Raw genomic sequence first — 12,048 nt, forward strand, 5'->3', positions numbered from 1 at the left:
TGGAGAGTGAAATACATTTTTTTTAAATAAAATAGAAATAGGAACACCAAAAGAGTAGGAAGAGGACTTGTATATTACATATACAAGTGGGTAACATTTATTTTATAAAAAAAAAGCTGAAGCATTTTCTAAAAAAATCTTTTTCTGATTACAATGGCAATATAGACTAATATAAAATGTGAGAAAGAGAAAAACAGACAATAAATAACTTGTAATAAAATTTAGTACCACTCAGACACAGTAGTTTTCCTTTACATTCATCCCAGTCTCTTTCATATATTAATATATCATTATAATACATATTAAGGACAATAGGTATGTAAAAATTTTTGTCCTGCTCTTCCACTTTTTCTATAATAAGTACTTTTTTTACCTTGTGGAATATTCTTTAAAACCATAAATTTAAATCTATAAATTTGTATGAATAAAATTATATAATACAACATTAGGGTGCTCTCAATTTTTTTACACTATTAATATTGATAAATGGCCCTCTGGATAGAAGTCTACATGCAGTTGTCTTCTCAGAGATAAATTCCAGAATTAATGACTGAAATAAATAGCATAACTATATTTGGTAATCCTAATGTGTACTGTTTGGTTACTATTTTTTAAAAGTTAAAACAACTTATAATCACACCAGCCAGGTTCTCACAGTGACCATTTCCCACATCCTCATTATCACCAGGCATTTTTTTCCCCCATCTTTGCCAATTTCAGAGCGGAGAATAACTCTGGATTTACTTATGATGGCAAGACTTTGGTATATTTAAAAGCAGAGAAAAGGGCAGCAGAGATAACAAAAGTCAGTACAAACCTTACCCCAGCTGTTTTCTTCATAAAGAGATTTCTAGACCACTTCAACAGAACACATCGTAGAGTTATGATCAAAATATGACATATGTTCTTTATAAAACCTTTAATATGTGAATTTTAAAGTATTCTTTATATAATTTTTTCAACACTTTTGTTTCAGTTAAAGAGCTTCCTCAGTAGCTCAAATGGTAAAGAATCTATCTACAATGTGGGAGACCTGGGTTTGATCCCTGTGTTGCAAAGATCCCCTGGAGAAGGGCATGGCAACCCACTCCAGTATTCTTGACTGGAGAATCCTGTGGACAGAGGAACCTGGCAGGCTAGAGTCCATGGGGTCACAAAGAGTCGGACACGACTGCGCGACTCACTTTCACTTCTTCACTTTCTTTAGCTAAAAGTATCTTTAATTTCTAATACTGTCAATTTCTTTCGAAAAAAAAAAAAAACCAGGAATGAAAGGGTTACAAGCACTGTCTTTCACCACAGCAGAGCAGGAGTACAGAATTTTAAGGAAGCAGAGGCATTAAAGGTTTGCAATTAACTGGATTCTGCAGCTGTAGATTTGTAAATAGTTATACCGTTTGTTTTCATGCCACACTTCATCACAACAACACTGTGTGTATGCAAACCAATTTCTGTTGTGATGCCCTTTTTATATAATGCCATTCATTTCACGTTTCCCACTGCGAGATTACAAAGCGTGATTACAGTCTGCCCAGATGCAATGACCCAGTCTCAGGACTGCTTCTGTATCTGAATATCTTTCAGTAGCCCCAATCTCATGAATAGCAAATGCAGAATCAAGGCAAATGCTTCAAATATGAATGCGACCTGAAGTGTGAAGCCTGATATCTGATTGTATACTGAATGCTGTGTTGGGTTTATAACAATCCAAAATAATTCTGTGCCCTGCCTGCATTTATTCATTGTGAAAAGATCACATCAAATTGAACTTGAATACTTTTTTAAGAGAAGGGAAGCGACACAAATGATCTGATGCAGTTGTTTCACTTAGGGACTGAGGTCTTGAAAACTGCTCCACAAATTTCTTTCCAGACATCTGAGTGAAGTCTTTGAATAGACAGATCTTGAAATCCAGCCATTTGATTTTGAATATTTACATGTGATCTAGTTCATATGTATAAAGAACACATGTATAAAATATATGCTTTCTATAAACAGGCATTTTCAGGGCACTATGAGTTAGAACTCTTAGCAATTCATTCTCCCATTTTTTAACAGAGCTTATTAAGATAACATCCTCATTAATGACACCACATATGCACTTACAATATATTAAATATTTGACCGTCTATGTTGGTCCTCCTTTCTCTATAAAGCCACAGCTTGTTTATTATACTATTATGATGTTTTATGGGCTTCCCTGGTGGCTCAGACAGTAAAGCGTCTGTCTATAATGAGGGAGACCCGGGTTCGATCCCTGGGTTGGGAAGATCCCCTGGAGAAAGGAAATGACAATCCACTCCAGTACTATTGCCTGGAAAATCTCATGGACAGAGGAGTCTGGTAGGCTACAGTCCATGGGGTCACAAAGAGTCAGACACGACTGAACGATTTCACTTCACTTCTTCATGATGTTTTATAATACTATCTGATCAAAATTAGCAGGGACTGTTCTGGTTATAAAAAATATAGCTTTCTCTTATCCACTGTAGAGCAAATCACATGTACAATACACATACATGAAACTCTACCACAAGTTTTTGAGAAATAAACTTCTATTGCTATTTAGTTACTGTTTTCAATAATTGGACAGTTATATTTTGAGAAGAAATATATTCTGTGAAGAAATATACACCTCCTTCTGACATCTGAAACTCAACAGCTTGCATGTCTGTCTCTGCATGCCTACTCAGTGTGTGTTTCATGCTCAGTGTGGGAGAGATGCTTGTGAATGGGCCAAGATTATTCAAACTCAGTAGTCAGGAAGAAATCTTGGCATTTTTGCAAGACTGTATTCACGGTAGCTATATATTTCTCTAAAGGACAATAGGACTGAGACGAATTTAAAAATTAGATCCGCGTAAGAAAGGAAACCCACCTAATCTAAGAGTGTACAAGAAGTACAGTGTAAACAGTTGCTAAAACTCTGCCCCCCATTTAAAACTCCTTGGTTTTGCTTGAGGAAAGCAGAGGTGCTGGAAGCAGAGGTGACTGTCGGGATCTGACATTCTGAAGCCTGTACCTAGATTTTATGCCAGTGCTTTGGAAACAGTCTCCCTTTTGTTTCTTTCTTCTGTGTGCCTCCTGCTATCACTTTCCCCTGGTGTTCAGAGTCAGACTGTTTTCACCTCAGCTCAGATGCAGAAGCAAGAGAATCAACATGATGCAGAGGACATTACAAACCTCCAACCCAAGATCTGTTGACGAATGACATGCTTCAGAGTAGGGTAAGTTATACTGGAGAAACCAACATCCTCAAGCACTCACTGGTTTAACATCCAGAAAGGATTTACATCTCACTCACACAACCTGCTTACTGCGGAATCAGAAGAAGAGAGAGAACACTATTCACTGTAGTCGCTAAGGGGCCCAGAGAGTGGTGGAGCCCTGAAGATATGCGAACTCGCACGCTAGCGCTTTGGCTGATATTTCACTGGCCAATACGAGGTTGCATGTCCACTGCTGATGCTGTAAGAGCTAGGGAAATGCAATCCTGCCATCTTCCAGAAGAGGAGAGCCAGATTTGTTAAACTGTTTTACTAACCCACTACTTATGGAAATCCAGAGACATTTAAAGTGGACCACTCTGATTTATGTGGCTTTTTTTTTCCTTTTATTTTCTTTCTCTCTCTTCCAGGAGATATATGTTTGGGTGGTAGGCCTGCATATAGTAGTATAGCTTCCTCAAACCTTAAAAACATCTTCTGCATGCCCTGTCCTCCAAAACATCAATTCCAAAGTTATTCATTCATTTCAAATATACAATCATCCAACCACAAAAAAATGATCAAAATGCAGAATGGTCACAATCTTATAATCTTCCAACCTATTTGAAGCATTAGTCACAATCAAAAGGTTAGAATATTACTCAGATGCCTTCAATTTTTTAAATGGATGATGGATGGCTATGAAGCACAAGATATTTTATTTGGTGTAAAACTTTCAAAATCATAAGCAAATTATCAGCGTCATTTCATTCCTGAGCAAATGAGAATTTTGTGACTTGTAATTCCCTACTTTCTAAAAATATTAATCTCAAATTGTTTTCAATGACACTGATCAATTTTTTATGAATGCTGATTACAGGAGTAAATTTATAATGAAAACATAAAAGAACTTCATTTTGTTGCATGATTCAAGATGAAACACATTCACACTGATTAGAGGGTTGATCATGTTCCTCCAGAGACCTAACTCATTTCCTTTACAAGTGCCTATGAATTAAAATTGTCATCAATGTTTACAAGTATGGTTCAACCCAACCAGAATGCTGTTTTAGAATGATTTGGCCAAGTAGAACTAAAATTACCTATGTAAGTAATAAATTTATCATCAGTCATTTTTGCTAAAGCCCCCTTCACCTACTTTAAGAGGGTTTTGCCTCAATTGAGGTAATCTCTGTTATTTTCATCTCTTACAGACAACTTAGATGTGGTTAGCTGCCTTTCTCATTAGATGTCACATTTAAAAAAAATGGTACCAAACAGCCTATTATGCATATCGAGGTACTTTTGCTCTTCAAACTCCATTAAGTTCTTATAAACCTCAATTAAGTAAAAGAACAGCTAATTAGAACAGTCTGCTTTCAATAGACTTAGAACTTTGCAAAGAAGATGACTCCAAGACCTTAGGCCTAACTACTCCTTCTCCCGTGTGTCCAAGCCACGGTATTTTAGACCAGACAGTAAATTCATTCTTATTTATTTTAAGTAAATCAAACTAGTCCTGCTGTGATTCACTTATATCATGGGGCCTCTGAGAACTTATTTATTCTGGAAACATCCTCTGTAGTTGGAGAAAATCTACAGCAGACAAGAACATGACTTGCATTCATTAAGATTTAAATTGGATAAAAAATATAAGTGAAAGAGGCAAGAGGAAAACAATCAAAACCACTTATGACTTTAGACACTTGAATGAAATTCTGTATAGTAATCTAATTTAAACAGTCCATAAATCATCACTATTTTATCAATAATGGAAAGTACTAATAGAAAAAAGTACTTAGTAAATGCTCGCTGAAAAAACTAAAAAATATTCACACATAAATAATGGTATGATTGAGGCCTAGATAGCATGGTGTGTGTGTGATACTCAGTCACTAAGTCCAACTCTTTGTGACCCCAGGAACTGTAGCCAGCCAGGCTCTTCTGTTCATCCATGGGATTTCTCAGACAAGAATACTGGAGTGGGTTGCCCTTTCCTCCTCCAGGGGATCTTCACAACCCAGGGATCAAACCTGCATCTCCTAGACTGCAAGCAGATTTCTTACCAAAGATAGCAGGAAATATGTATTAAAACAAATAAAAACTAATTTTAAAAGCAATCAAAACATGTGGTAAAGTGATTCTCTAAACAAAGATACATACTTTAGATGAAAAGTAATTAAATTCTATGCTGTGTTGAGTGATCGACTTCCCAGGTGGTGCTAATGGTAAAGAACCCATGGTTAATCATATACAGACTTCTTTGTATATGGGAGAGAGGGTTAATTTTCTATGATTAAAGTTTTAAGATTTCAAGCAAAGATTCATGGGGTCGCAAAGAGTCAGACACGACTGAGCGACTGAACTGAACTAAACTGAAAGTTTTAAGATTTCAAGCAAAGATCAACTAAAGAGAAAAAAAAAAAATCAGTCATTGTTTCAGACTATTTATTTTTTTAGGCAGCTTGTGGGATCTTAGTTCCCTGACCAGGGTTCAAACACAGGCCCTCAGTAGTGAAAGCTTGGAGTCTTAACCATCAGGGAATCCCTGAACAATTTATGGATATTCTCTATTGCTTTCTTCACAGTCAAAGACTTTGGCATAGTCAATAAAGCAGAAATAGATGTTTTTCTGGAACTCTCATGCTTTTTTGATGATCTAGTGAATGTTAGCAACTTGATCTCTGGTTCCTCCACCTTTTCTAAAACCAGCTTAAACATCTGGAAGTTCACAGTTCATGTACTGCTGAAGCCTGGCTTGGAGAATTTTAAGCATTACTTTACCAGCATGTGAGATGAGTGCAATTGTGTGGTAGTTTGAGCATTCTTTGGCATTGCCTTTCTTTGGGATCGGAATGAAAACTGACCTTTTCCAGTCCTGTGGCCACTGCTGAGTTTTCCAAATTGGCTGGCATATTGAGTGCAGCACTTACACAGCATCGTCTTTCAGGATTTGATAGCTCAACTGGAATTCCATCACCTCCACTAGCTTTGTTCATAATGATGCCTTCTAAGACCCACTTGACTTCACATTTCAGGATGTCTGGCTCTAGGTGAGTGATCACACCATCATGATTATCTGGGTCGTGAAGATCTTTTTTTGTATAGTTCTTCTGTGTATTCTTGCCACCTCTTCTTAAAATCTTCTGCTTCTGTTAGGTCCATACCATTTCCGTCCTTTAGCGACTGAATTGAACTGAACTGAACTGATTGCTTTCTTCATTTATTCACTCTATAATACTTACTGAATCTCCATCTTCCTTATCCTCTGGCCGAGGCATAGATCAACTATGAAATAATCACAGCTAATTTGCTAAAACTTTGAAAATTCCAAAGATTTGCTTTTTGCAAGTATAATCCCTATCTGTCTCACTCAACTGCAGTCTAATATTCCTCCATGAGTAGGAGAGAGGGTCTGGGTATATGTGCTATGCTGTCACATATACAGCATGTGTCTGATTTTGTGCAACTCTATGGACCATAGCCTGCCAGGCTCCTCTGTCCATAGGGTTCTCCAGGCAAGTATACTGAAGTGGGTTGCCATGCCCTCCTCCAGGGGATCTTCCCGACCCAGGGATAAAACCCACGTCATTTAACATCTGCACTTGCAGACGGATTCTGTACCACTAGCGCCACCTGGGAAGCCCTGTCTGGGGTAGACAACCCCAGCTTATTTAGGCTGCAGGTGGTTATGAGTTTCTGTTTCTGCGGATAAAATGAAAGTTAGCAATAATAACTTACAGCTGTGTTATACTTCCCAACCATTAAAAGTATTTGTTTGCTTTCTCAAATGTGGATATGTCCACTGAAAATATAACCAGATAATATGAACATTTTTAATGGGTGTTCCACTGAAAACAATCAAGAAGCCTCCAGTTTGTACTTCATACATGCTCTGTACTATAAACCAGGATCGAGAACCAAACCAAAACAAAGTACACAAACAACAAAAAAGTGCACAGAATTAAGAGTCTAGAGGGGGAGAAGTAAATCAATAATGACAAGACATGAAGAGAATAATAAATGAGGTAAGAGGCAAATGTGATAGGAGGGCAGAGGGCAGAATAACCAGTCTGCACTGGAGCTTAGAGGAAGGCTCAAAAAAAAGCTGACTTTTGGACTGGGGCTTGAATAAAGTCAGCAACAGGGTTTGAGAGGGAAGCACTGGTTGGGCAAATGGCCAAAGTCAAGGGGAAACAGCCTATTTGGAGACCAGGAACAATCCTGGTTTGGGTGGATGAGGCTGGAACTGAGGTCAGGCTGTAAGAAGGGCCTGGAGACTTGGAGCCCACCCTTTAGGAACACAAAAATCTAATAATCAGATCTGACTGGTGGGAGGATACAAGCATGATGGCAAAAAAGAGTTTTTTCTTAAATTAAAGAGAGGAAAAAAAAAGACTAAATAGGGATAGTTGGGTCTTCTGAATGATTAAAGTAAGAAAAATTGGTTTGGAAATTTATCAAATAACTAAGTAACTGCAACAAAAAATACATTATCATTCAAATACACACTGCACAAAGTTATGTCTTTTTTCCTTTCTTTTTTTAGGGACCAGATGACTTATCACAAGGGCTTCCTTAGTGGCTCAGATGGTAAAAAATCTGCCTGCAATGCAGGAGACCCAGGTTCATTTCCTGAGTCGGGAAGACCCCCTGGAGAAGGGAATGGTTACCACTCCAGTATTCTTGCTGGGAGAATTTTATGGGCAGAGGATCCTGGCGGGCTACAGTCCATGGGATCGCAGAGTTGGACACAACTGAGCACTAACACCTTCACTTTCAACACTTTACTTCTCACAATGTGACTGGATACCAGCCATTAGGCATTATTTACTTTTATTGTTCACACAGATGTGTCTTTGATTTACGATAACAGAGTGGGCCCAGCTGACCAAATCTATTACAGGAATTGATAATGCTGCCACTTAAGACTGCTGTTTTATCAAACTAACTCTACAAAATAACTAATTTCTTTAATGAAATGAATGTAATCTTAAACTACATGTACAATAAAAACTAATCATAGCCAAAATTATGCCATTTTGTTTAAGCAGAAACATAACAGACTCTCCCATATACTTTCAAATATAATTGAGCCTGAGAAAATTTCCACCTAAATAATTCCAATAGAAAATTCCAATGACTTTCCAAATAATTTTAAGTTGTAATCACCAAAGGGATTTATTTACCTGAGAGAAACTGCATGTGGCCCATATATCTCTCTCACTGCTGACAAGTCAGCTTCAAGCTGGGGGTGTTTGTGCAGCTCCCCGTCATAGTTAACCTGATGAAAAGGAATCAATTAGGAGTGACTTAGTGAAGAGAAACAAACAAAGCAAAATATAAACAATCTCTTAGGTTACCCTGTAGTTCTGCCATGGGCATTTTCTCTGTTGCCTTCATAAAAAATATATATAGATAATTCAGCAGTATATTCACTACAGTTCTTAGGTTCACATACATCTGGTATAATTCATTATGCTTAAAAAGTTAATATCTGACTACTTTGATACAAAGACAATGCCACTGTTAAAATGAGTGAAGTAAATGGCAGATAATCTAGAAAAACTTCTGGACTGAGAAAAGAGCATTCACTCCCTCTCTGTAAGAATTAGTGGTGTGAACAAAAATCAAAACTAGAAGAATTATTTTAAATACTGTTGAAGTGTTATCTGGTTAAAGAATCTTAGGAAAAATACCCCATTTCTAGTAAGGCATTCCTGGAGAGAAGAATTCTAGCTTTGTTCATGTCCACCCATACCTCTACTGCTTTGCATATGCTTGATAGACCAAATTACTAATTTTTTATTCTAAATGAATAAATGTATTTGCATTCTTTACATAATAAAACAACTTTGGCTTTAAAGCATCTCTTTAACAAATTACCTTTCCATTATTCTATCCAAATTACAAAGCATATTTGATCAAGTTTACAAAAACAGAACAAGACATCTTATACAGCCATATCCTAAAATCGAATGCTCAGTTTAAAATTTCAACATTATCCTAGAAAAATATAATGAATTATTTTGTATAATACATGCATGTGCAGCGGTGCCATTTCCATGTATATAATTTATGATGTTTCTTCGTCACAACTGATCAACACTTTACATTCGTATAGAAGGAAAAGGAAGACAGTAAATACAAATAATGAAGATGCTCAATAATAAGGGCCCATCAATTTTTATAAAGGTTAATCACTTTCCACTGAAAACAATCCATGCTTTTATTAGTGTCACCATTTCAAAACATTGACTGAGCACAACATGCTTGATAGATGTAAAAGTTTAAAGCGTAATAAGATGCTGTCTGCAAAGTATCTGTAATGAAGGCAGATGACTTCAATGTAAATAAATGATTACAGTCAAAGAACTGCAAAAGCAACCTTAATTTCTGAAACTATATAGAGAATGAGCGACAGATAAATTACATGAATTTCCTTGTTAGTTACAGAGCACTGCAGAACACATAGGCCTTTCGGATGACAAGCACAGATTTCTGCGACAGCGTGTGCAGCTGTCTCTGCCTTTGAGTGGGTGTCTGGAGAGCCTCGTGTGCTCACCTGTCCTCCATAATAAAATTCTTCCGAATCATTATCTCCTTCAGAGTCTTCCTCCACTGTGCTGTTCTGTCTCGACTCCTTAAAATAATAGAGTAAGAAGACAATTTTAATGGTCAAACTAGTTTTTCCTCCTTCTGGAAAAAAAGGTAACGAATGGACATAAAAGGTAGGTCTTGTGTATACCACATGAATTTTAAATAAAAGCATTCTTGGTAAAATGCAAACCAAAAATGAAAGATAGTAACAGATAAGTTTTGTGGTGGGTGCATGAAGCTCTATGTACCTGGTCTTGAGTTTTATGATTTAATATTTGATGTATATAAAAAACTATGTTCATCAATTACAACTTTGGTTTTGTTCTGATAAAACATCTGACAAGTTCACACTGATTCAATTTTTTGTTAAAAAATTCCTCAGCATTATTTATCCCAGACTGTTCTCACTTTCACTGCCAACTCCACATAATGGTATGAAAGAAAGGGCACTTTGAATCTAATAATATAAAAATCAAATTATGCATATACATACAAATACATTACAAAGATAACTTTCAGTGTGTAGAAATTATTTGCTTTAAATTTCAATTTTCAAAAGGATGTTTACTTAAATATACTTGAAGTATGAGTTTCTAATTAACTGAACCGTATCTGTTATGTGTCTAAAGTACAAATGACAAAAATTCATCTAAAGTAACTATTCCTGTCCCGGGGCCCTGTTAAAATAATTAAGAGAAAGGTAGCTACATTTAGACACAGGAATCTATTAACTTGATGTTTTGTGATCATCCCTAACTTTCTAGACCAAATTTCAAATTATTAAAACAAAACAAAACAAAAACCTAGAAAAGGGAATGTGCTGCTGCTGCTGCTGCTGCTAAGTCGCTTCAGTCATGTCCGACTCTGTGTGACTCCAGAGACGGCAGCCCATCAAGCTCCCCTGTCCCTGGGATTCTCCAGAGAAGAACACTGGAGTGGGTTGCCATTTCCTTCTCCAATGCATGAAAGTGAAAAGTGAAAATGAAGTCGCTCAGTCGTGTCCAACTCTTCGCGACCCCATGGACTGCAGCCCATCAGGCTCCTCCATCCATGGGACTTTCCAGGCAAGAGTACTGGAGTGTGTTGCCATTGCCTTCTCTGAAAAGCGAATGTAGGTTTTATAAAACATAGTTTTTGGTTTTAGCAATGATAATGCTAAATTAGTGGTGCTCACTTTGGCTACTGAAGTGCAGAATGAATGGTATAACACTAAAAGGAAAGCAGGGTGGCATTCAGTGCATAGTTTTTGTTTTATTATAAGATTACTTGATCCTTTTTTTTTTTTTTCTTTTCTGATGTGGACCATTTAAAAAATCCTCATTAAATTTGTTACAATATTGCTTCTGCTGTTTTTATGTTGTTACTGTTGTTTTTAGTGGCTACAAGGCGTGTCCCCAACATTTGGAGGCAAAGTCTTAACCAATGGACCACCAGGGAAGTCCCAGTGTATAGTTTTAAAATCAAAGAATTGTTGGTCCCACCATCATTTTGTTTGATTAATGTCCCAGTATTTATCTACAGATCGAAGTAAATTTCCTAAAGGTGCGATTGTTCTCTTAACACTGGCCAAAAATAGTAAGATTATACCTAAGCTCTGTGCTCCTTCAACTAGAAAGACCATCTTTTACAGATAAAATTTTAAAGGTCTCATCAAAATTATGTATACCACATACAGTTATTCTAACTATGCTACTTAAGTGCTCTTCAGACAACTACATTATTAGATGAAAATACAGAAAATAAGTTAGGGTTTGTACACACTTTATTTAGATTTAAATAAGATGTTCTATTACTTTAAAGGTAGTTAATTTTAGGACACTATCTTTCCCATACATAAATCCCTAGGCCAGCAGCATGAACTTCATTCACTACATGTAATCTTAATCTAAACAATGATGGTGTTAACCACAAATACATGGTAAATTTCACATACCTCGCCATTTTCCTTCTGTAATTTGGATTTTATGGATAAGCAACAGTTAATGTCATTTGTCTTTCTTAATTCTGAAATATATAATTAAAGGATCATTTTAGTTTTCAGTATACTATTTACCAAACATTTATAAGTTTCAGTATAAAAACATCCAAAGATGATTCTTTTTTGCAAGAGAATTAAGAAATATTTTGAAAGTATCTTATGTTAGAGAATTATATACAAACTTTTCTGATTTTTCATTGCCCATAAAAATGTGGTCAAACTAAAGTGGCCATAGTACAAATTCCTTCAGCTCTCACTATATAG

The 12,048-nt window shown here is 36.4% G+C and overlaps 1 protein-coding gene across 2 annotated transcripts in view; it reads right to left on the reverse strand.

Moving 5' to 3' along the window:
• Window positions 1-12,048, reverse strand: part of PARP8 (poly(ADP-ribose) polymerase family member 8) — a 188,573-nt gene that overhangs the window by 69,369 nt on the left and 107,156 nt on the right. For both annotated transcript variants that reach the window (XM_068990449.1, XM_068990450.1), the window contains 3 exons: window positions 11,740-11,810; window positions 9,772-9,849; window positions 8,396-8,490 (listed from right to left, as the gene is read on the reverse strand). In XM_068990449.1, coding sequence (XP_068846550.1) covers window positions 8,396-8,490; window positions 9,772-9,849; window positions 11,740-11,810 — 244 coding nt within the window. The remainder of the gene's footprint in view (window positions 1-8,395; window positions 8,491-9,771; window positions 9,850-11,739; window positions 11,811-12,048) is intronic.

Source organism: Capricornis sumatraensis, chromosome 18, assembly GCF_032405125.1.
Source record: "Capricornis sumatraensis isolate serow.1 chromosome 18, serow.2, whole genome shotgun sequence".
Lineage (NCBI taxonomy): Eukaryota > Metazoa > Chordata > Mammalia > Artiodactyla > Bovidae > Capricornis > Capricornis sumatraensis.